Source organism: Scyliorhinus torazame, chromosome 10, assembly GCF_047496885.1.
Source record: "Scyliorhinus torazame isolate Kashiwa2021f chromosome 10, sScyTor2.1, whole genome shotgun sequence".
NCBI lineage: Eukaryota > Metazoa > Chordata > Chondrichthyes > Carcharhiniformes > Scyliorhinidae > Scyliorhinus > Scyliorhinus torazame.
Window position 1 is genome coordinate 89410262 of NC_092716.1, and position 26126 is coordinate 89436387.

General features: G+C 45.6%; 1 protein-coding gene across 1 annotated transcript in view; it reads left to right on the plus strand.

The window, feature by feature from the left end:
* psme3ip1 (proteasome activator subunit 3 interacting protein 1) overlaps nucleotides 1-26126 on the plus strand; it is a 152006-nt gene that overhangs the window by 41882 nt on the left and 83998 nt on the right. The window contains exon 2 of the mRNA XM_072518403.1: nucleotides 16290-16430. Coding sequence (XP_072374504.1) covers nucleotides 16307-16430 — 124 coding nt within the window. The 5' untranslated portion in view covers nucleotides 16290-16306. The remainder of the gene's footprint in view (nucleotides 1-16289; nucleotides 16431-26126) is intronic.

Sequence of the window (26126 nt, forward strand, 5' to 3'; positions counted from 1 at the left end):
CCAGAGTGAGTTGCTTTCTTTGCTTTCCTTCCCAGACTGCATTCTTGTTTCACGGTTACTCAAGTTATCGCTACCAATGAACTACAGGGAAACTTGCACAACAATCAGTTAACTTCAATTGTGACAGTTTTGCATTACTTTTAGCCAAAGCTTACAGTGCGCTATAGGATCTCTGTTACATTGCGAGCTGTGAATTGCATTTTGCCCAGTGGGAGAGAATTTTGCCAGTATGTGCTTGCATGTATAAACTCCCCAGCTTGTCCATTTTTAATGGTTCCAGAGCCAGGGCAGGAGTGTTTACTTTCTCAAAGGATTAACGATTTGACAACGGGGTTATTACTGTTTACCTGAATACGCTTAGGACATTCTAAAGTATTTTACAACCTAAAACATATTTTTCGAGTGCAGTCAATGTTGTAATGGAGAAAATGTAGCATCCAGTTTGTGCACGGCAAACTCCCGCAAATAACAATGACGTAAAGGACACTTTTTTGGTGATGGTGGTTGAGGGATAATGTTTCTAGTTTTTCTATCATTGAGTCAAGACTGAACTCTTGTTCCAGTGGTTCAAGAATAAGGAATAAGCATTGGGAATATAAAATAAATGTGAATAGTTTCCAAGAAATGAGGCATCACAGAGGGTCTTATAGGAAAACATTTAAAGCTATCAGCACAATATTCAATGGTGATGGAAAGAATCTTGGGGTGTATGACTTGAAGGACAGAAAACAAGTTGTTAGCTGAGAGTTCTAGGGACTGCATCACAGGGCGACCACAATGAATTCGAGGAAGTACAAAAGAAGTTCCTAAATGGGATTGAGTACTTGAGTAATGAGGAAAGACCAAAGGTACTATGGATGTTTACATTGGGAGAAAGTTTTTAAAGGGAAATTAGGATAAATATTCAAAGTTAGATGAGAAGTGTGAATATGCAATTAAATTATACAACGCACACACGGACAGTGATATTTGTGTGGTGTAGGCAGGTCAATTAAAGGGTTCTCCTCTTTAAGTACCATGTCCGAAGAAGGCTTTGGTGACCATGTACTTCCATTGTATTGGCCCATTATTATGCTTGACAAAGTACTGCAGTCGTTTGCTAATGCTTTCTGAGTATGGTTGACCAGGAAGCTCTCTCACTCTTTTTACCTACCATCAGGCGTGCTGGAAAGATTGACAGGCTGATAATCAACGTATTTCGCCATGTTATGAATGCACCTTCCATGACCATTAAGTCTTGAAGTGGGACTTGACTATTGAAGAGTATTGAAAGTAACATTGAGTAAGGAAGTTATATGCAATCTTTGGGCTGGTACGATGGAGGAAGACATTCACTTTTGGACCTATACAGTGCTGTACCTTAAAGAAAATGGAACCTGAGTGGGTGAAGGTACATGTAGTAGTGTGTCATGGGGAAATGTAATGCCTCAGGACTTGCTTCAGGAGTACTGTTGCCTCACAACTCTTGGGACCCGGGTTCAATTCCAGCTTCGGGTGACTGTGTGGAGTTTGCACTTTCTCCCTGTCTGTGTGTGGGTTTCCTCCGGGTGCTTCGGTTTCCTCCCACAGTCCAAAGATGTGATTAGGTCGATTGGCTGTGCTAAATTGCCCTTAGTGTCCAAAAGGTTAGGAGTTATGGGGATAGGCTGGAGGTGTGAGTTTAATTTGGGTGTTCTTTCCAAGGGCCGGTGCAGACTCTATGGACTTAATGGCGTCCTTCTGCGCTGTCGATTCTGTGATTACAGAGTTGGAGAAAACTTTTCAAAGTTCCTGTAATTGGCCTTTTTGGTTTGATTGCACTGATGAGCTTAACTGTCTTTCCTTAACATGATACATGTTTAAATCTCTTGCACTCTACAAATGTTCTAATTTTGTTTGCACTGCTCAGGCGATTAAGTTTAAGCGGATGGGCCCTTTAAATGTTTTGCGTGGCAACACAAGTTTAGTAACTTAAAGGGATTGACATACACGTGACCTACACGGGAACTTTTGGTTTGCTGCACAATCTTAAGGGAACTGCTTGCAAGCTCAGTTTTGTATTCTCATTGTTAGATAGCTCAATACACTCCCTCCAGGCAGGTTCCAAGCTTAGAAGACAGAATCTCTAGTTCTAATGGTGGTTTTTCAGCATTCTGGTGCACGTATATCATTACAATCCCATACAAGTACTGTTACGGATGCCTGGTCAGATCCCAACAGTGGCTAAGATACTGGACCAGAACTGCAATTTTTTTTTATTTTTAAGACTGGAAAGATCAATGCGCACCAGGAGTGATTGCATGGGAAATAGGGCTTGGTTATTTTTTTTAAAAATAGGTTTTATTCCAAACACACTCAAAATATTAACACAGCACAAAATAAACACAGAACATCCAGTTTGTTCAATTTTCCCCCCAACCTAGCCTCCTGCTCTACCCGCGACAAACAATTCCTCAACCATGGACAGAAATGGCCTCCACCACAGTTAAAACCCCTCCACTCATCCCCTAAGGGCGAAATTTATATTCTCCAGCCTGAGAAATTCATACAAATCCCCCAACCAAACCACAGCCCCTGGCTGCGCTGCCGACATCCAGTTCAATATATCTATCGCCAGGTTTTAGAGAAGTTAAGGCCACGACATTGGCCCCATTCCACTCCTGCAGCCCTGGCGCCTCCGATACCCCGAAGATCGCATTATTTCATTACAGATTCCCCACCCCAACTTGATTCCCAACTCTTCCTTCCATTTCTGCTTGATCACTTCCAGTAGGGCCACCGCCTTCTCTCCCAACCACCCATAGATATCCCTCCTTCCTTTCTCCCTACGCGTCCGGGACGAGCAACTTCTCTACCAGCGTATATAATCTGGTAACGGAGGAAACGAGAGCAGTTCCTTCCGCGCAAAGTCCCGCACCTGCCAGTATCTGAACTCACTTCCCCATGGTAACTCAAACCTCTCTCGCACTTGCTCCAACCCTGCAAACGTATCCTCTACAAATAGGTTTCTTAACCGCTCTATCCCTTCCTTCTGTCACCTCCCATATATCCCATCCATCCCTTCTGGTGCAAACCTACCATTCCCACATAATGGGGTCAATACAGACATATTCCCTAATTTGAAGGGACTCCTCAACTGATTCCAAATCTTAACTGAGGGCTCCACCACTGGGCTGCACGTTTATGTCCCCAGGGAAAATGGCAACGGGACTGTCACCAGGGCTCTCAAACCCGCCCCCTGACAAGAGTCCTCCTCCAGCCGGACCCAGCACCCCCCCCCCCCCCCCCCCACCCCCCCCAAACCACCATCTCACCTTCTCAGCATTTGCTACTCAACAATAATGCAGCAGGTTTGGGAACCCCCCCCCCCCTTCTGCCGCCGTCTTCTGTGCAGCAAAGCCCTGCTAACCCTCGGTGTCTTATATGCCCAAACAAACTCTGCGATCAGTTTATCCACCCTCTGGAAAAAAGCCTTGGGAAGAAAAATTGGGAGTTTGAAAAATAAACAAGAACCTTGGCAACGTATGCATCTTTACCACATGTACCCTCCTCGTCTATGTCAAATGCAGGGTGTCCCATCTTTTCAAATCCCCTCTAACTCCCTCTACCAGGCCCGCCAGGTTCCACTTGTGCATAGTGTCCCAGTCATGTGCCAGCTGAATCCCTAGATACTGAAATCTAACACTAGTCACATTAAATGGCGGGGCCCCCAAGTTCGCACTTAAACACTGAGCATTCACCGGGAAGATCTCACTTTTCCCAGCATTCAATTTGTACCCAGAATAAACCCCAATAAGTCCATGATTCTCCCCATACTTTACATTAGATTTGCCACATACAACAATAAATTATCGGTGTATAAAGGCACCCTATGCTCTCTCCCCCCCCCCCCCCCCCCCCCCAACCCACAAAAGCACTCGCACACAATCCCCTGCCACTCATGAAGCTCTGAGCACAATTGCCAAGGAAGTCAATTGCCAACGCAAACAACAATGGCAACACCGGGCAACCCAGTTGGCCCCTTTACAGCCTAAAATACCCTGAATTTGACTCGTTCATTCTCACCCCACCACAGGGAACGTGTATAATAGCCGTACCCAAGCCATGAACTTTGGCCCAAATCCAAGCCTCCCAAGGACCTCGAACAAGTACTGCCACTCCACCTGGTCAAAGGTCTTCTCTGCATCCAGAGATGCGATCACCTCAGGCACTCTTTTCCCTTCTTCCCCCAAAGACATCATGACTACATTCAATAGCCTCCTAATATTACTAGAGAGCTGCCAGCCCTTCACGAACCACGTCTGATCCTCTGAGACCAAGTCCAGCACATACCCCTCCAACCGCCTCGCCAACAGCTTGGCCAACACTTTCACATCTTTGTTCAACAAGGAAATGGGCCTAAATGACCCACACGCCATCGGGTCCTTGTCGTTTATCGGGATCAGTGAAATAGATGCCTGCGCCAGCATAGCCGGCAACTCCTCCATTTCCACTGCCTAATTAAACATACTCAAGAGGTGGGGGTCCAACTCCACCAAAATCTATTTATAAAATTCCGTCGGAAAGCCGTCCAGCCCAGGCATCTTCCCTGAATGCATCTAACCACTCACTCCAGGACCTCCTGAAACCCCAGTGGCTACCCCACCTATGCCTTTCCACCTACCCACTCCATTTGACCAAAGAAGCCCCCATACATGCAAGTATCAATTTACTCAAGAACCCACGCAAGCACAAACTTAACTGGTCATAAACTGTACACCAGGTACAAATATCTCAAAAGATACAGACCGTAGAAAAGTCCCCTCCTCAGCCCTTTCCCAATCCATGCTCCTTAACAGAGTTATTTGCCTCCTCTGGCATCAAGAAATAATGGTCCTGGTCCTTGAAAGTTACCCAAAATTTGGCTGTGTACACTTCCCCAAACTGAAACTTGCTCTGAAAAAGCATTGCCTCAGCCTTATTAAACCCTCCCATCTCTTGGCCAGGTCAGCACCAATGTCTTGGTAGATCTGGATACGATTTCCTTTCCAGCTGCAGTCCCGAGTCGCCCTGGCCCACCTCCGAATCTTTTCTTTGCCCTGAAATGTGTGCATACGCCCAATCACAAAAGAGGCCATCCGACTCTGTATAATGGGCTAATAGCTGGTCAGATCAGAGTGTCCCGGAGCACATTGGATCTTGAGCGAATCCCCCCAGTTGAATTGGAGTATTCTGTTTATTCCCATCAACGAGTTTAAGTTTGAATGGGACAATAATATTTCAGGCCACGTGTGGGTGTATACCTCTGACTCTGCTAGTAGTTTTACCATGATGTGGAGATCCTGGCCTTGGACTGGGGTGAGCACCCCAGAGTAGTTTTACCCTCAGTCTGTTAACCCTTACATTGCCCACCAAATCTTCAATCCCATTCCAGGATCCAATTTCCTGACATCTTCCTATTGTAACAATACTAAAATCCCAATGACAGCATTAGACTGCTTAATCCAATTTAAAAAAAAAAAAAACTCCTGGCCTGTAGCTTAGTGACACTGTTGGAGCAACATTGAATGCCATGACCACACCACTGCATGCACTGTAATGACTTAAATGGAACTTATTTATTTTTGTTTCCACTCTGCACAGCACTCAGGCAAACTATTTTGTTTTAAGAAGTGTCAGAAGTTTTGCTTTTACTCCCGTCTTTAGTGATGAGTGTAATTTACAACATACTATTTGAGTCCTTTGACGTCATTATTATTTTGCAGTAAATGAACTGTGTGGGTACTGTGCATACTGTCACTGTACGTGCACTGTTGCAATCGTAGTTGCGGGCTGATAATTGGCTCCTGTTTAATATAGTTTAGCTCGTGTGTGTTGGATTGTTTATTTTAGCCTGTAGTCATTTTGATGGAGGAAAGAAACAGGTTATTTTTAAATTAGTGGTTCATACCAGCTGTGTATACTGTCTTTTGCTGTGGAGGTTTCAATTTTTCTAGGATAGCCATTTGTAAGGGGAAAAAAGATTGCTGCAATCATGACTTGTGCAAGATATGCCCTGAAGGTAATTCTCATGAAACAAAATTATTTTGTAAAACCATTTCTTCTTCCCATCCATCCCTTCAATATTGCCTATCATTCAAGACTGAGTGAACATAATGTGGAAGCGAAGATAAACCCCCACCCAACCCAGCTTTGTCCGTGATACCTCTGCGGTGTAGCTGTTTCAGTTGCTTTAGGCCATGAGCCTGTCATGTCTGATTCACAAAATAAGATTGGATTTGGTCACAATATTTGGCCACTGTTGTCAAAAATAAGCCGACATGGACCACCATCTTGCGATTCACCTACAAGTGTACATAGGGAGCACCAGTGACAACAACTTGCAAGTGGTGCTTTTCTTTTGTTTAAAAGCTCATTCAGCTATTGAAAAAGAAAGCAAAGTTGACTGAGAATATTTGATCCTTTATGCTGAGGCGGAATTTGAATACATTTATACACCACCTTGGAATACATTCACAAACAATTTAATGGTGCCCCATATGTCAACAAATTGCCACTTCACAAAATAACATTAACCGGAGACTATGTTGAATGTTTAGCGAGGAAAACACTAACTTGCAATTGTATAGCACTTTAAATGTAGTCAACATCCCAAGGTGCTTTACCGCAACATTATCAAACAGAGTTAGACATGAGTGACTTGAGACAGCACGGTGGCATCGTGGTTAGCATTGCTTCTCACAGTGCCAGAGACCAGGGTTCGATTCTGATCTTGGGTGATTACCTGTGCGGCAGCTGCACGTTCTCCCTTCCTCCCGGGTGCTCCGGTTTCCTCCCACAGTCCAAAGATGTGTAGGTTAGATGGATTAGCCATGATAGATTTCGCCCAAGGTGAGGTGAGGTTACGGGGATAGGCTGGGGTATTGGACCTGGGTGTGATGCTCTTTTGGAAGGTTGGTGCAGACTTGCACCATGGCCATCTTCTCCACTGTGGGCATTCTATTATTCTATGAGACATTGGGACAGATCAGGTAGTCTTTTAAGGAGCATCTTAAAGGAGGAGAGAGAACTGGAGAGACAGAGGTTTAAGGATGGGATTCCAGTGATTAGAGAGGGGTTTTTCCTTTTGGATGGGATTTATATGGTTGGTTGGGTTTCTGCTTTATTGTATGATGTAATATTTGTTCTACCTGTTGTAATTGAGTTATTAATGGAAAATCTTCAACAAAAATATTTAAAAACACTTAATTCCAGTGAATTAGGACTCTGGCAGTTGAATGCACTGCGGTCAGTAGGGATGTGCACGCTCCTTGCAAGAACTTAAGATATAGAAATGGACTATATGGCCTCATAAGTCTGCTCCACCATTCAATGTTTGGAGCAACTCCCTGAGAGACCAAGAGGATATTCATCCAATTCTTTAATGTCTTTTAATATGGGATGTGCAGGAGTCCAGAATTGGATTAGTGCAGAGATCTCTGGGTGTTCGAGGGCTGTAGAAGGTTGCAGAGTTAGAGAAGAGCAAAGAAATGGAGAGACTTAAATTAGGATGAGAATTAAAATTGTTGGACTGGGGACCAATGTAGAATGGGTGAACAGGACTTGATGCGAGTTAGAGTACAGACATGGGGTACATCCTCAGGATAAAGATGTGATCATTTATAGGTTCATAAGATACAGGAGCAGCATTAGGCCATTTGGCGTCTCTATAATCCTTCAACCCATTACCAATTAACTAACTCCTGCTTAAATTTACTCACTGTCTCACCGCACTTTGGGGTAGCGAATTCCACAGATTCACAACCCTTTGGGAGAAGTAGTTTCTCCTCAACTCCATTTTAAATTTGCTATCTCTTATCCTAAATCCGTGACCTCTCGTTCTAGATTGTCCCACAAGAAGAAGCATCTGCTCCACGTCTACTTTATCCATACTGTTTATCATCTTGTATACCTCAATTTAAGAATGAGATACGTAATTTCCTCACTCAACACTGAGGGCTGTGAATCTTTGGAATTCAATACCCAAGGGAATTGTGGATGCTCCATCGTTGACTGCATTAAAGACTCGGATGAATATATTCTTGATCTCTCGGGGAGTTGCTGCAGAAGATCAAACATGGAATGTATTGAATGGTGGAGCAGACTTATGAGGCCATATGGTCTATTTCTATATCTTAAGTTCTTGCAAGGAGCATGCAGGGGACAGCTATGTGTTGATATGAGGAAGACCTTTGCTTCAGCCAAATGCTGTTCACAAATGGGGAGCTCCAATGGTTCAGTCATGGAAGTTAGTTGTGTGCCTCCAGTTGATTAATCAGTCATCCTGTGAAAGTGTTGCTTCCATGGAATGCATACTTGCAATGGTTAAACTCCTGTGCCTTGATAGGAAATCAGCATTTATGAAAAGAAGTGCCAAGAGTTTATTGGCTGTGAGTGGTGGCTGTTAGTCTAATTTAAGATTTAATTTCTGTCTAATATGCTATTCAACTGGTTGGCCAAGTTTATTGCATGTATATTATTTTAAATCGTTCAGTAGTACAGAACCGAAGTGTTGTTAAAAAAGAGACGTGGTCAAAGCTTTTCATCCTTCACTCGTCAGCACACAGATTGCAAAATTTCAACGAGAGCATCAATTTACACTGCATGAAAAAAGGGTGGTGATTGGTTGGCAAGTTAACTTGGTTGAGGCGTTGTCATGGGGAATGCACCAGGGAATTATTTCCCCCAGGCTTTTGTTTAATTTTTAGAAAGGTGCAATGCCTGGACATTTTCCTTTCGTCTTTGGAGGACAAGGCTTTGTGTATGAATATATGTTGTTTCTAGCATGTGTAAGTGAGCCACATTATGAGCCCGACTGAATGTTAAATTGGTTGTTGGTGTAATTCTTGGCACGCTCTGGGTTGTTTAGCAAGTTCTGCTCAATTGCAGAATCACATGTAATGTTAGACATTATGTTCTGAGTTTTGCAAGCATGGTCTGTAATGTTAGACATTATGTTCTGAGTTTTGCAAGCATGGTCTGATTGAGTATGATAGGTACTCATAGAACATAGAACATTACAGCTCAGTACAGACCCTTCGTCCCTCGATGTTGCGCCGACCTGTGAAACAACTCTAAAGCCCATCTACACTATTCCCTTATCCCATATGTCTATCCAATGACCATTTGAATGCCTTTAGTGTTGGCGAGTCCACTACTGTTGCAGGCAGGGCATTCCACGCCCTTACTACTCTCTGAGTAAAGAACCTACCTCTGACATCTGTCTTGTATCTATCTCCCCTCAATTTAAAGCTATGTCCCCTCGTGCTAGACATCACCATCCGAGGAAAAAGGCTCTCACTGTCCACCCTATCCAATCCTCTGATCATCTTGTATGCCTCAATTAAGTCACCTCTTAACCTTCTTCTCTCTAACGAAAACAGCCTCAAGTCCCTCAGCCTTTCCTCATAAGAACTTCCCTCCATACCAGGCAACATTCTGGTAAATCTCCTCTGCACCCTTTCCAATGCTTCCACATCCTTCCTCTAATGCGCCGACCAGAATTGCACGCAATACTCCAAACATAGAACATAGAAAAATACAGCACAGAACAGGCCCTTCGGCCCACGATGTTGTGCCGAACCTTTGACCTAGATTAATCATAGATTATCATAGAATTTACAGTGCAGAAGGAGGCCACCCGGCCCATCGAGTCTGCACCGGCTCTTGTAAAGAGCACCCTACCCAAGGTCAGCACCTCCACCCTATCCCCAGAACCCAGCAACCCCACCCAACACTAAGGGCAATTTTGGACACGAAGGGCAATTTATCATGGCCAATCCACCTAACCTGCACATCTTTGGACTGTGGGGGGAAACCGGAGCACCCGGAGGAAACCCACGGACACACGGGGAGGACGTGCAGACTCCGCACAGACAGTGACCCAAGCCGGAATCGAACCTGGGACCCTAGAGCTGTGAAGCAATTGTGCTATCCACAATGCTACCGTGCTGCCCTGAAGAACAAATTAATCTACACTATATCATTCTACCGTAATCCATGTACCTATCCAATAGCTGCTTGAAGGTCCCTAATGTTTCCGACTCAACTACTTCCACAGGCAGTGCATTCCATGCCCCCACTACTCTCTGGGTAAAGAACCTACCTCTGACATCCTCCCTATATCTTCCACCATTCACCTTAAATTTATGTCCCCTTGTAATGGTTTGTCCCACCCGGGGAAAATGTCTCTGACTGTCTACTCTATCTATCCCCCTGATCATGTTATAAACCTCCATTAAGTCGCCCCTCATCCTTCTCCGTCCTAATGAGCAAAGGCCTAGCACCCTCAACCTTTCCTCGTAAGACCTACTCTCCATTCCAGGCAACATCCTGGTAAATCTTCTTTGCACCTTTTCCAAAGCTTCCACATCCTTCCTAAAATGAGGCGACCAGAACTGTACACAGTACTCCAAATGTGGCCTTACCAAAGTTTTGTACAGCTGCATCATCACCTCACGGCTCTTAAATTCAATCCCTCTGTCAATGAATGCTAGCACACCATAGGCCTTCTTCACAGCTCTATCCACTTGAGTGGCAACTTTCAAAGATGTATGAACATAGACCCCAAGATCTCTCTGCTCCTCCACATTGCCAAGAACTCTACAATTAACCCTGGATTCCGCATTCATATTTGGCCTTCCAAAATGGACAACTTCACACTTTTCAGGGTTAAACTCCATCTGCCACTTCTCAGCCCAGCTCTGCATCCTATCTATGTCTCTTTGCAGCCGACAACAGCCCTCCTCACTATCCACAACTCCACCAATCTTCATATCGTCTGCAAATTTACTGACCCACCCTTCAACTCCCTCATCCAAGTCATTAATGAAAATCACAAACAGCAGAGGACCCAGAACTGATCCCTGCGGTACGCCACCGGTAACTGGGCTCCAGGCTGAATATTTGCCATCCACCACCACTCTCTGACTTCTATCGGTTAGCCAGTTTGTTATCCAACTGGCCAAATTTTCCACTATCCCATGCCTCCTTACTTTCTGCATAAGCCTACCATGGGGAACCTTATCAAATGCCTTACTAAAATCTATGTACACTACATCCACTGCTTTACCTTCATCCACATGCTTGGTCACCTCCTCAAAGAATTCAATAAGACTTGTAAGGCAAGACCTACCCCTCACAAATCCGTGCTGACTATCCCTAATCAAGCAGTGTCTTTCCAGATGCTCCGAAATCCTATCCTTCAGTACCCTTTCCATTACTTTGCCTAACACCGAAGTAAGACTAACTGGCCTGTAATTCCCAGGGTTATCCCTAGTCCCTTTTTTGAACAGGGGCATGACATTCGCCACTCTCCAATCCCCTGGTACCACCCTTGTTGACAGTGAGGACGAAAAGATCATTGCCAACGGCTCTGCAATTTCATCTCTTGCTTCCCATAGAATCCTTGGATATATCCTGTCAGGCCCGGGGGACTTGTCTATCCTCAAGTTTTTCAAAATGCCCAACACATCTTCCTTCCTAACAAGTATTTCCTCGAGCTTACCAGTCTGTTTCACACTGTCCTCTCCAACAATATGGCCCCTCTAATTTGTAAATGCAGAAGAAAAATACTTGTTCAAGACCTCTGCTTTCTCTTCAGACTCTATGCACAATCTCCCGCTACTGTCCTTGATCGGACCTACCCTCGCTCTAGTCATTCTCATATTTCTCACATATGTGTAAAAGGCCTTGGGGTTTTCCTTGATCCTACCCGCCAAAGATTGTTCATGCCCTCTCTTAACTCTCCTAATCCCTTTCTTCAGTTCCCTCCTGGCTATCTTGTATCCCTCCAGCGCCCTGTCTGAACCTTGTTTCCTCGGCCTGACACAAGTCTCCTTCTTCCTCTTAACAAGACATTCAACCTCTCTTGTCAACCATGGTTCCCTCACTCGACCATCTCTTCCCTGCCTGACAGGGACATACATATCAAGGACACGTAGTACCTGTTCCTTGAACAAGTTCCACATTTCACTTGTGTCCTTCCCTGACAGCCTATGTTCCCAACTTATGCACTTCAATTCTTGTCTGACAACATCGTATTTACCCTTCCCCAATTGTAAACCTTGCCCTGTTGCACGCACCTATCCCTCTCCATTACTAAAGTGAAAGTCACAGAATTGTGGTCACTATCTCCAAAATGCTCCCCCACTAACAAATCTATCACTTGCCCTGGTTCATTATCAAGTACCAAATCCAATATGGCCTCCCCTCTGGTCGGACAATCTACATACTGTGTTAGAAAAGCTTCCTGGACACACTGCACAAACACCCCCCCCCCCCCCCCCCCCCATCCAAACTGTTTGATCTAAAGAGTTTCCACTCAATGTTTGGGAAGTTGAAGTCACCCATGACTACTACCCTGTGACTTCTGCACCTTTCCAAAATCTGTTTCCCAATCTGTTCCTCCACATCTCTGCTACTATTGGGGGGCCTATAGAAAACTCCTAACAAGGTGACTGCTCCTTTCCTATTTCTGACTTCAACCCATACTACCTCAGTAGGCAGATACTCCTCGAACTTCCTTTTTGCAGCTATTATACTATCTCTAATTAAAAATGCCACCCCCCACCTCTTTTACCACCCTCGCTAATCTTATTGAAACATCTATAACCAGAGACCTCCAACAACCATTTCTGCCCCTCTTCTATCCAAGTTTCCGTGATGGCCACCACATCGTAGTCCCAAGTACCGATCCATGCCTTGCGTTCACCCACCTTATTCCTGATGCTTCTTGCATTGAAGTATACACACTTCAACCCATCTCCGTGCCTGCAAGTACTCTCCTTTGTCAGTGTTCCCTTCCCCACTGCCTCACTACACACTTTGGCGTCCTGAATATCGGCTACCTTAGTTGCTGGACTACAAATCCGGTTCCCATTCCCCTGCCAAATTAGTTTAAACCCTCCCGAAGAGTACTAGAAAACCTCCCTCCCAGGATATTGGTGCCCCTCTGGTTCAAATGCAACCCATCCTGCTTGTACTGGTCCCACCAGAGTTTTGTACAGCTGTAACATGACCTCATGGCTCCGAAATTCAATCCCTCTACCAATAAAAGCTAACTCACCGTACGCCTTCTTAACAACCCTCTCAGCCTGGGTGGCAACTTTCAGGGATCTATGTACATGGACACCGAGATCTCTCTGCTCATCCACACTGCCACAAATCTTACCATTAGCCCAGTACTCTGTCTTCCTGTTATTCCTTCCAAAATGAATCACCTCACACTTTTCTGCATTAAACTCCATTTGCCACCTCTCAGCCCAGCGCTGCAGCTTATCTATGTCCCTCTGTAACTTGTAACATCCTTCCGCACTGTCCACAACTTCACCGACTTTAATGTCATCTGCAAATTTACTCACCCATCCTTCTACGCCCTCCTCCAGGTCATTTATAAAAATGACAAACAGCAGTGGCCCCAAAACAGATCCTTGTGGTACACCACTAGTAACTGGACTCCAATCTGAACATTTCCCATCAACCACCACCCTTTGTCTTCTTCCAGCTAGCCAATTTCTGATCCAAACTGCTAAATCACCCTGAATCCCATGCCTCCGTATTTTCTGCAGTAGCCTACCATGGGGAACCTTATCAAACGCTTTACTGAAATCCATATACAACACATCAACTGCTTTACCCTCATCCACCTGTTTGGTCACCTTCTCAAAGAACTCAATAAAGTTTGTGAGGCATGACCTACCCTTCACAAAACCGTGTTGACTATCTCTAATCAAATTATTCCTTTCCAGATGATTATACATCCTATCTCTTATAAACCTTTCCAAGACTGCCCACAACAGAAGTAAGGCTTAGTGGTCTATAGTTACCGGGGTTGTCTCTCCTCCCCTTCTTGAACAAGGGGACAACATTTGCTATCCTCCAGTCTTCTGGCACTATTCCTGTAGGCAAAGATGACTTAAAGATCAAAGCCAAAGGCTACGCAATCTCCTCCCTAGCTTCCCAGAGCATCTTAGGATAAATCCCATCCGGCCCAGGGGACTTATCTATTTTCACACTTTCCAGAATTGCTAACACCTCCTCCTGATGAACCTCAAGCCCTTCTAGTCTAGTAGCCTGAATCTCAGTATTCTCCTCAACAACATTGTCTTTTTCCTGTGTGAATACTGATGATAACATATTCATTTGACACCTCTCCTATCACCTCGGACTCCACGCAGAACTTCCCACTACTGTCCTTGACTGGCCCTACTCTTACCCTAGTCATTTGTTTATTCCTAACATATCTATAGAAAGCTTTAGGGTTATCCTTGATCCTACCTGCCAAAGACTTCTCATGTCCCCTCCTGGCTCTTCTTAGCTCTCTCTTTAGGTCCTTCCTAGCTAACTTGTAACTCTCGAGCGCCCAAACTGAACCTTCATGTCTCATCTTTACATAAGCCTCCTTCTTCCTCTTGACGAATGTTTCGACTGCTTTAGTAAACCACGATTCCCTCGCTCGACCACTTCTTCCCTGCCTGACAGGTACATACTTATCAAGGACAAGCAGTAGCTGTTCCTTGAACAAGCTCCACATTTCCATTGTGCCCATCCCCTGCAGTTTTCCTCTCCATCCGATGCATCCTAAGTCTTGCCTCATCGCATCATAATTGCCTTTCCCCCAGATATAACTCTTGCCCTGCGGTATATACCTATCCCTTTCCATCACTGAAGTAAACCTAATGGAATTGTGGTCACTATCACCAAAGTGCTCACCTACCTCCAAATCTAACACCTGTCCTGGTTCATTACCCAGTACTAAATCCAATATGGCCTCGCCTCTCGTTGGCCTATCTACATACTGTGTGAGGAAACCCTCCTGCACACATTGGACAAAAATGGACCCATCTAAAGTACTCGAACTATAGTGTTTCCAGTCAATATTTGGAAAGCTAAAGTCCCCCTTAACAACTACCCTGTTGCTTTCGCTCCTATCCAGAATCAGCTTTGCAATCCTTTCCTCTACATCTCTGGAACTTTTCAGAGACCTATAGAAAACCCCGAACAGGGTGACCTCACGTTTCCTGTTTCTAACCTCAGCCCATACTACCTCAGTAGACGAGTCCTCATCAAACGTCCTTTCTGCCACCGTAATACTGTCATTGACTAACAATGCCACCCGTCCCCCTCTTTTACCACCTTCCCTGAGCTTACTGAAATATCTACTGAGCTTACTGAAATATCCCTGCTCTATCCATGTCTCCGAATGGCCACAACATCGAAGTCCCAGGTACCAACCCATGCTGCAAGTTCACCCACCTTATTCCGGATGCTCCTGGCATTGAAGAAGACACACTTTAAGCCACCTTCCTGCCTGCCGGTACACTCCTGCAACTTTAAAGCCTTACTCATGACTATTCTCAACCTCCTTTATACTGGAGCTACAATTCAGGTTCCCAATCCCCCGCTGAACTAGTTTAAACCCTCCCGAAGAGCATTAGCAAATTCTCTCTCTTTCCCCCCCCCCCCCCCCCCCCCCCCCCCCCCCCCCCAAGGATATTGGTACCCCTCTGGTCCAGGTGTAGACCATCCCGTTTGTAGTGGTCTCACCGACCCCAGAATGAGCCCCAATTATCCAGAAATCTGAAACCCTCCCTCCTGCACCATCCCTGTAGCCACGTGTTCAACTCCTCTCTCCCCCTATTCCTCGTCTCGCTAGCACGTGGCATGGGTAACAACCCAGAGACCATAACTCTGTTTGTCATAGATCTAAGTTTCCACCCTCGCTCCCTGAATTCCTGCCTTACATCCCTATCCCTTTTCCTACCTATGTCGTTGGCACCTATGTGGACCACGACTTGGGGCTGCTCCCTCTCCCCCTTAAGGATCCCGAAAACATGATCCGAGACATCACGGACCCTGGCACCTGAGAGGCAACACATCAACCACAAGTCTCTCTCGTTCCCACAGAATCTCCTATCTATCCCCCTAACTATGGAGTCTCCAATGACCTTGCAATGACGGGGTGCATGTAACAATGTACATAAAATGGGGGAAACAGCCTAGTTCTTTGAGAAAATAGTTAATCACTGAAAATGCAATTTGAATGTTTACAACGTTTGAGGAACTGGTCTTGAGCCCTGTGTCAGAAGTAAGTCTGCAGAACGTTAACACAACCATGTCTAAGTCTTTGGACGATATATTACTCAGTTTTTCTTTAAATATAAGTACAGGTTTTTGACAACAAATGTGAGCTTGCACAACAGTAGATAAAATAGTCAAATTCCTCACAGTAACTTCATTGCAGTGTTAATGTTAGCCTACTTGTAACATAATAAAGATTATTATTATTACAGTTTCGCGTCATTGAAGAATGGACAGCGGGACCGAAGATAGCCTCATTAAGAAACGGTTTGTAACTGAAGCTGAGTTAGATGAAAGACGCAAACAAAGACAGGAGGAATGGGAGAAGGTTCGGAAACCCGAAGATCCAGAAGGTACAGTACAGTGTTCTGAACTGCTCTTTTGTGAACTGTCTTGTGGAAATACCTGAATCGAAATACCACTGCTCAATTCAGAGAAGGAACTCTGTTTTGGCTCACGAGTGATCTTGTTGGGGGGCAGGGAGGTTGGAGGAGGGGGGGGGGAGGCTGGAGGGCAGTGGGAGTTGAGTGGAAGGTTAGAGGGTTGGGGGGGGAAGATTGGAGGGTGGGGGGGGTAGTTGGGAGAGAATTTGGAAGGATGGGGAGTTGAGGGAGAGGGTTGAAGGGGGTGGGGAGTTGGTGGGAGGGGAGTTGGGGAATAGGTGGGGGGGCAGAGAGTTGGGGAGAAGGTTGGAGGGGCAGGGAGTTGAGGTAAGGGTTGGAGGGCAGGGGAGTTGGGGAGAAGGTAGAGGAGGGATGTGGGAGAAGGCTGCAGGGGAGGGGAGTTGTGGGAGAAAGTTGGAGGGGGCAGGGAGTTGGGGGAGAAGGTGGGAGGGATGTTGGGGGAGAAGGTAGAGGAGGAATGTGGGGCAAGATTGGAGGGGTGTTGTGGGAGGGGAGTTGGGGGGGGAAAAGGTGGGAGGGGAGTTGGGGGCGAAGGTGGGAGGGGAGTTGGGGGCGAAGGTGGGAGGGGAGTTGGGGGCGAAGGTGGGAGGGGAGTTGGGGGCGAAGGTGGGAGGGGAGTTGGGGGCGGAGGTGGGAGGGGAGTTGGGGGCGGAGGTGGGAGGGGAGTTGGGGGCGGAGGTGGGAGGGGAGTTGGGGGCGGAGGTGGGAGGGGAGTTGGGGGCGGAGGTGGGAGGGGAGTTGGGGGCGGAGGTGGGAGGGGGGTTGGGGGCGGAGGTGGGAGGGGGGTTGGGGGCGGAGGTGGGAGGGGGGTTGGGGGCGGAGGTGGGAGGGGGGTTGGGGGCGGAGGTGGGAGAGGGGTTGGGGGCGGAGCTGGGAGGGGAGTTGGGGCCGGAGCTGGGAGGGGAGTTGGGGCCGGAGCTGGGAGGGGAGTTGGGGCCGGAGGTGGGTGGGGGCTGGGAGTTGGGGGAGGAGGTGGGTGGGGGCTGGGAGTTGGGGGAGGAGGTGGGTGGGGGCTGGGAGTTGGGGGAGGAGGTGGGTGGGGGCTGGGAGTTGGGGGAGGAGGTGGGTGGGGGCTGGGAGTTGGGGGAGGAGGTGGGTGGGGGCTGGGAGTTGGGGGTGGAGGTGGGTGGGGGCTGGGAGTTGGGGGTGGAGGTGGGTGGGGGCTGGGAGTTGGGGGTGGAGGTGGGTGGGGGCTGGGAGTTGGGGGTGGAGGTGGGTGGGGGCTGGGAGCTGGGGGAGGAGGTGGGTGGGAGCTGGGGGAGGAGGTGGGTGGGGGCTGGGAGTTGGGGGAGGAGGTGGGTGGGGGCTGGGAGTTGGGGGAGGAGGTGGGTGGGGGCTGGGAGTTGGGGGAGGAGGTGGGTGGGGGCTGGGAGTTGGGGGAGGAGGTGGGTGGGGGCTGGGAGGAGGTGGGTGGGGGCTGGGAGTTGGGGGAGGAGGTGGGTGGGGGCTGGGAGTTGGGGGAGGAGGTGGGTGGGAGTTGGGGGAGGAGGTGGGTGGGGGCTGGGAGTTGGGGGAGGAGGTGGGTGGGGGCTGGGAGTTGGGGGAGGAGGTGAGTGGGGGCTGGGAGTTGGGGGAGGAGGTGGGTGGGGGCTGGGAGTTGGGGGAGGAGGTGGGTGGGGAATTGGGGGGAAAAGGTGGGACGGGGCAGGGAGTTGGCGGAAGTTTGAAGGGGATGTTGGGGGTTGATTCGATACAGATTTGAATTGTTTTTGAAAGCGTCATGATTTCTTTGGAGCCACTTTCCTAACATCAGTTGATTGTTCTGTGATTTATCATCTTTACGGAATCAGCATTCTCCCTCCAATTTGACCATTGTTACAATCACTCTGCGTATTGCATACAGGTGTAATGAAAGAAAGACAAACCCTACGTTTATACTGCACATTTCACAGTATCTCCTATGTCTTTACAGCTAATTTAGAACTTTTGAATTACTGGCATAATGTAGACAAATGTTACCAAATGGCAGAACAGGCACAGGGGCTGAATTGTCTACCCCTGCTCCTAATTGCTATGTTTGTATGTCATGCTGGGATCAATGAGATGAACTGGGCTACGTGCCTTTGTCATCCATAAATATCTTGCGAACAAAGGGTGGAATCATGTCTGGAGTTCTGTTTATTTTGTTGCTCCTGAAAGTTAACCTGAGCAGGCTTTGTGGGGTAAGATTGCCAGGACAGGAGTGCATAAAGGGCTCAGAGTGAAGCAGTAACCTGTTTTACAGTGCACCTAATTCTCAAGAGTCTTTCCATTCACTTCAATCTTGTCCGTTTGTCTACTTACTGTAGCCACCTGAGCTGGCCAATTCCCGACCTAAAATGGAGAACAGCAAAGGCTGAAGGGAAATTCAGCCAACACAGGCAAAAACTAGCAGGTGCAAGTTTACTGTGTATTAGACTCTGCAAAAGCCCAGACAGCATCGATACCGCAACCATCGGCATAATAATGTAGTAGCCATCTACATACTAATGAGCGATCCCTGGGAACAATCGAAACATTTAAGGTAAACAAGGCCAAGCCAGACTCCTCGGCGCCAGCAGGAGCCAACACAAAAGAGGTTATCGGACATTTAAAGACCGTCCAACGATCAGGGAACCACTCCAGTATTGGAGAAATCGAACCAAGTGATTGGAACAAAGTCCAATCACTTGAAACCAGGTACGGGGTCTGCCCCGAAAGGCGGGAAGCCCCTGGGGACTATAAAGTAAAGCCCCCAAGTTCAAATCGTCCTTCTTGACAGGGTCACTCAGCAATGCGAAGGAACCCCTGAGAGTGACCTGTCCAGCTGCCTCCACGAACGTAAGTCTTAAGTCAACGCTCGCTACGAGTTAGGCGCTCCTAGCTACCAGTCCATACCAACTTTGAATCCCGCAGTTTCAGAATCCGAAAGAAAGGCCATTTGTTCCCCTGACCTGGTGGGCCAGTCCGAAGCTAAGTATAGGCCTGTTAGTTGTAGAAATAGCTTAGAAAGTAGAATTTATGCATGAGTAGCGATTTACTGTGTATAATAAATGTGCTTTGATTTGAATCTTACTAATTGGTGTATTGAGTTATTGATCGTTACTTGAACTTGAACCTTGTGGCGGTATAAAGATACCTGGCGACTCGAGAGCAAAGGTTATAAAACAGAGCCAATTGAACCAACCAAAAGTTAGCAACATTACCTATTATTCCACTCTATCTTGGTGTTTTGTATTGAGTTTTTTGAGATATTGAAATATCGTGTGGCATAGTAGATATTGAAAATCTATTGTAGTGAGAAGCAATAATCAACAGAGTCTTCAGACTTGCTGATGAGGAAGCAAATCCAATTGTGAAGCATTCAGTCTTTGTTCTCTGACCTCTTATGTTGCACAGACATACCTGAGTGCCTGGAGACAGGAGAAGCACCGAGGCCCATGATTTCTCTCCCTGGTCATCGGGGGAACCAAACCCCGATAAAATGCTTCTTGTATTACTCATAAAAGTTCTAATTGCCTACTCCATCTGCTCTTCTGTCTGTTCTGAAAACCCTTTTCAAGAATTTTGCAGAGAATACCTTCTTACTCATCTGGATGAAGGAAACTCAATAACTGCGCTGAATTTAGTCTCACATTTTCCTTTCATGAAACTGTAAATTGCTCCCTATTCATTTGTTGCCTTTTGCCATTAATGCTATGAATCTCCGGCTGAAAGATCACCTATAAGACTTGCTGCATATCATTTGTCTGACAATGCAGGAAACCCAGTGTAGGTTTCAAAGCAATTCAAACTGAAATGAAATGATATTGCACTTTAGTCATTAGATTTAGGTTACCAATATCTAGTAGCATCGTCTGCATTATTTCTTTGAAGGTTCTTGGGGTGTAGTCATGATCTTCCTTTGACACAAAATGCATATTTCAGTTATTTGGTTGCAAACCAAAAGCCCAAGGTTTTAAACCATGTGACATGGAAAATCCAACTTGGGACATTGCAACTGGCCAACTCGATTCTTCCTCACTTGTTGTAGCTGTTATTTTCACCACTCTCGTCTGTTCCCTCATCCAATTGGGGATGCTGGAGGCAATTATATTCCCTGACCAATGAGTGCAGTTGCTGTACACTTGCCACTGATTCCATTGCCATTCCAGGCAACTGTGGTTTGCTTAACTGAACTACTTGCAGTCGTGTTGTCATGTGTAACACCCCCAAGTTGAGCTGCTGACCTAATGATATGGTCATCACAAAGTTTGTCGAATCCTACCCCACAACCTGGTCCAGCTCACTACCCACTAAGTTTCTGTGAATCACAGGAGGAGGCCATTCAGCCCATTGTGTGTACACCGCCCCTCCAAATGAGAAATTCCCATTGTGTCATTCTCCCATCTCCTGTTTGTAACTCTGCACGTTCTTTCTTTTCAGATAAAAGTCAAATTCACTTTAGAATGCTTCGATGGAACCTGCCTCCACCCCATTCTCAGGCAGTGCCACTTGCCGTGTGACTCCGTTTCTTCCCAAATCCCAAATTGGCGATGGAATTCCTTGGTGTCAGCTGGGAAAATAAGTTTTGATATCACTTCTGCCTGAACCCCCGTGGTATCCCAGATGGATACTGAGACTGATTACAGTCTTAATTTTATAAAAAGTACCTTCCAAACAACCGACCAGTCCATTGAATTCCAGACTAGACACAGTGCTGGCTAATTTTATACAGTGTCTTGTGTAATCTGATGGACCTAAATTTGAGTCGAAGACTTTATAATGGGGTTTAGATGGTACTAATGGTTGGCCATGACACCATAATTACAGCCATTATATATTTTGAGTCCTTCGTGTAGCATTTAAAAAACAAAAAGTGAAAATTCCAAGCAACCGAGCAAAGCACCTGACCAATGAGGGGAAGACAGTGCATCCTGAGAGCACCAGCTTTGCCTGGTGTGAAAGACACCAACTTAATACACAGGATAGAAATAGAAATGACATTTAAAGAGGAGATAGGATTAGATTTCAGTGGGCCTCCATCAAATCTCTTTTTTTAAATGTATATTGGGATGCTATAGATTTCGAACATTTTCCATGTTTAATTTAGATTTCCATAAGTTTCAGATTTAACCTTGAGTATATCAGTGTTTTGTTTGCACTCTGTCGCTGCAGGTTTCAAAGGCTTAAGGGTTGAATGATCATATTGATTTTCAGTTACACTTTAAACTCCAAAGGAGGGTATGACTTGAAATGGGGCTGATCTCGGGTTGACATTATTCTGAGCTCTGAAGGCTTGCAAGGTCTTCAGTGGAGAAACACAGTGTAGAAACAAACAGTAACTTGAACAAAGATAAGCGCTTATGATGAAAACCTCGACTTTTCTCTGGAACTACCTCCACAAAATGCGATAGCCATCTTGGCCCACAGTGTCTTTTTTTCCAATATAATCCTGGACCATCAAAATAATCACTATGCTTTGGTTTGAAACATAACGCATTCTAAAAAGAATAATTCAGGAAAAATGCTGCAAACCATAAAAGAAATGGATTGACTACAACAAAGTAGATCGGTTAACCATGGTGCTTTGGCATGCTAAACCTCAACACAAAAATTAGGGACTGCTACATCTTAGTGAAAAATGTTACTTAAATCTCAAGATCTAGGGACCAGAACGGACTGGTGAACATAATCCTTTCAGTTCTGCTGGCGTTTCTTGTGTGATCACAGTGTAAGACTTCATTTTAAGATATCACAACCTCTTGATTTGTGCATAATCTTTGAATTGGTTGCCTGGGGCTCCTTTTTACGGTGAATCCTCTGGGATTGACGTACACAGGTAGTAAGTTTTAGGACGACAAAGCTAAGTAATGTCTCGATTTAATTCTGTAGTGGTCCAATTATTTCCGTCTCTGTCCTGAAGGAATTTAAAAATCAGCTTGCGTTTAAAGTCATGTCCCAGTCCAACTCAGTTTCTTAGATTGTGTCTAAGACTATGCAGTTCAAGGACACAATGCTGAGCGTTGATTCAGTTAAGCTTATGACTGCCAATTTTTCCTATTTTAGCAGACAGTAATTCACATTTGCGCTACTGTTCAAGTATTTAAAGGGAGGGGGAAATTTAAAATATGAAGCTGATTTGAAACTTCTAGGAATACATTCTGCTGGTTAGCTGTGCAGTTGATGAGACTTTAAGAAAATTATAATTCTATATGAAGCTAAATTATAAAATAATAGTTTGGCAGCGATTGCAAATATTTATTACCTTTTGACAAGCTGGTTTAGTGTAATGTTTACTCTGAACATATTACAGTTTATTTATTCAGTTGTTTGAAAATGAAGTTAGATGTTTTGCCACTTTGAGTATATGATAAAGGTCTGGCAGAGGCATTGAATGGATGCAGTAACCAAGCGGAAATTTTTACAAAGCGGTTTCCTGCCCATTATTGTGGAGGATGCTGAAAATCTGAAATAAAAACAAAGTGCTGGAAATACTTAATTGGTATGGCAGCTGTTACAACACCTTTGACTAGTGCAAGGTCAATTCCAACCCCACCTGAACCGGAGGCACAGCACAAGGGAACTAACCAATAATTCTTCGCAAAACATTCCAAGCCTTTAACCCTTGGCTGCCGATAATTGTAGTCACCAGGTTTGTAAATGAGAACACAATTACTATTTACTTATAGCAAGAACTATAATGAAATATGCAACAAATACAACTGGTTAACTATTACTTAATTCCCACTTTAACTTGCCCCCACCCCCTCTCTATGTATATGTATGTATGTGTGTGTACACACAAACACATACACACAACAGATATACACAGAGGTTTCTGGCACACCATCCTGCACAGCAAGCTTGCAGGTTGAAGTCTCTGTAGCCTGTAATGGTCTTCTCTGTTGAATCTTTCATTCAGGTCTCTGTAGTTTCAAGAATATAGTACTTACAGTTTTTAGCTGCCTTTCTGGAGAGAGAGAGAGAGAGAGAGAGAGAGATAGCACTCACAGCAATCTTTCTGGAGGAACAGATAGCCGGTTCTTGACTCTTGCTAATAATAATAATAATCACTTATTGTCACACGTAGGCTTCAATGAAGTTACCGTGAAAAGCCCCTAGTCGCCACATTCCGGCACCTGTTCGGGAAGGCCAGTGCGGGAAATGAACCCGCGCTGCTGCCTTGTTCTGCATTGCAAGCCAGCTGTTTAGCCCAGTGTGCTAAACCAGCCCCTTTGTTGCCAGAATCAAAACTGAAACTCCTAGGTACACTGGGATAGGATCCAATGACCACCTGTTACCATACAGAATATGGCCGTTTGGGCCAATGCGTTGACCTCCAGCCAATCAATCAAACCCAGTCCACTCCATATCTCCCTCTGGTGGCAGACAAGCCTGCAACCTCCTGTTCAAATCAGCTGAGACCAGCAGAGTTCCTTCCTGTAACTTTGAATTCTGCTGCTTCCCTTATAGACACATGTCCATTAATCACCAAAAGAACAACAAAATAAAGAAAGGGGAGACAAGGGAATAAATAGGAAGGATCCTTACACAGCATCTGTGGGTGGAGAGTGAAATAAAGTTTAAGGTTTTCAGAACTGAAAGAATGTACAAATGTGATGGTCTGAGCTTCTGTGCAGGTATACGACTCTGCACGTACCGGAATGCCAATGTTACAATGCTGTGCCCAGCCTGTTAGGACCACTCTGCACATAATAATAACATTTATTGTCACATGTAGGCTTACATTAACACTGCAATAAAGGTACTGTGAAAAGTCCTCAGACAAGTAGACTTACATTGCAATGAAGGTACTGTAAAAAGCCCCTAGTCGCCACATTCCGGCGCCTGTTTGGGTACACAGAGGGAGAATTCAGAATGTCCAATTCACCTAACAGCACGTCTTTTGGGACCCGTGGGAGGGAACTGGAGCACCCGAAGGAAACTCACGCAGATCACGCACAAACAGTGACCTAAGCTGGGAATCTAACCTGGGACCCTGGCGCTGTGAACCAGCAGTGCTAACCACTGTGCTACCGAGCCGCCCATGTGCCAATTATATCATTTTGCATGGGCGTGCTGTTGGCAGAAGGATCGTAAATGTGTTTTTTCAAAATTAGGTTTTTATTTTAAACTGAAGAGGGAGCACTGACGGGCTCTCTGCAAGGTCATGACAAAAGAGGCCATCAAGCTCTGCAACCGAGTTGACAACGGGCATCATGCACAGCCACCATGAAGTCTGGCACACTCTGGGCAGCTCTCCTGTGCCTCCCTATTTCTGATACTTAATGCCCTACAAACCTCACTAACCTGCCACAGACCCCACACTCTTCCCTATCTCTGTGACCTCCTCCAACTTCTGCAACCCTTTGTGACTTCTGTGTTACTGCGATTCGGGTCTCTTGAAATGAAATGAAAATCGCTTATTGTCACGAGTAGGCTTCAGTTAAGTTACTGTGAAAAGCCTCTAGTCGCCACCTTCCGGCGCCTGTTCGGGGAGGTTGGTACGGGAATTGAACCGGCTGTTGGCCTGCCTTGGTCTGCTTTAAAAGCCAGTGATTTAGCCCAGTGAGCTAAACCAGCCCCTGACCTAGCATTCTTGGCATTCTTCGTTGCTCCAAAATTGGCACCCTTGTTTTCAGCTGCTAAATCTCTCATGCCTAGAACTAACCTCCTTTGGATGGCTACAAATTTTTGCGTTTCACAGTTCTGCTCCGCGTGCATGTTAAAAAGATGCCGTCAACCAATTGTGACGATTTCAGCAGCACCTTCTTTCGTCCTGGCTGCTGCCTACTGTGTTGCTTCAAATTATATCACAAAGAAACAGGCGCGAACTGTGCATGCACTGAGCATGACTTAGGCAGGAAATGCCTAAATCAGAAGCCAGAATTGGGTCCACTTATTGCACCAATGACAATAGTGGAAGCAATTGATATCAAATGCATGACTTTGTAATGGACTTCTTTGTTTTACCTCAACTAGTGCGCTGAAGGTTAAATCAAAAATCAATATTCTTTGGTGGTTTTGAATTGAAGCAATTTAATATATTACCCTGGATTTAGCAGTCAGCAACAAAAGGAATGGTGCTCACCACTGACTTTGAAAAATTTTGCCCACAAAGCTTTAGCAGGCAGTTTGATTCCCCCTTTTTCAGACAAGACTTTGCAGCTTGGCACCATTTATATGGAATCTGAGACACCTAGCAACGGTGAAGCCTTCAAGCAGACCTTTTAGCCTGTCAGTTGGAGGAATTTTCTTAGGCTGCAAATCAGAAGGTGAAAACCGCTGGCTCTTCAGTTATTAATTATTTTCCAGAAAGTGAAATCAAGATTTGCACATGGACATCAGATTAAGGGAAAATCAGAACTTAAAATACTTTTTTATTCTTTTAAAAATAACAAGATTTTGAAATATTGCCAGGGAATGCTACTCTTCACACAAATTAGTTTTGAAGGACCAGCGAGGTTGTCAGGTGTGGTTGCGACTTGGCTCACGGTATGCCATTGGGCACTCAGTTACACCTTATTCAACAAAGTTTCGCGTTTTGAAGTTTGTTTTTATAGTGAAAATATTGCACAAGAAGTTCACATCAAAGAGTCTTTGTGTTGATTTCATCTGCGAAGATAGCAATAGTGTGCCCTATGGGAGAGCAGGGTGTCACTGACTTCAGCTTTGTGGATTTCCATGTTTAACTGTGCATGTGGT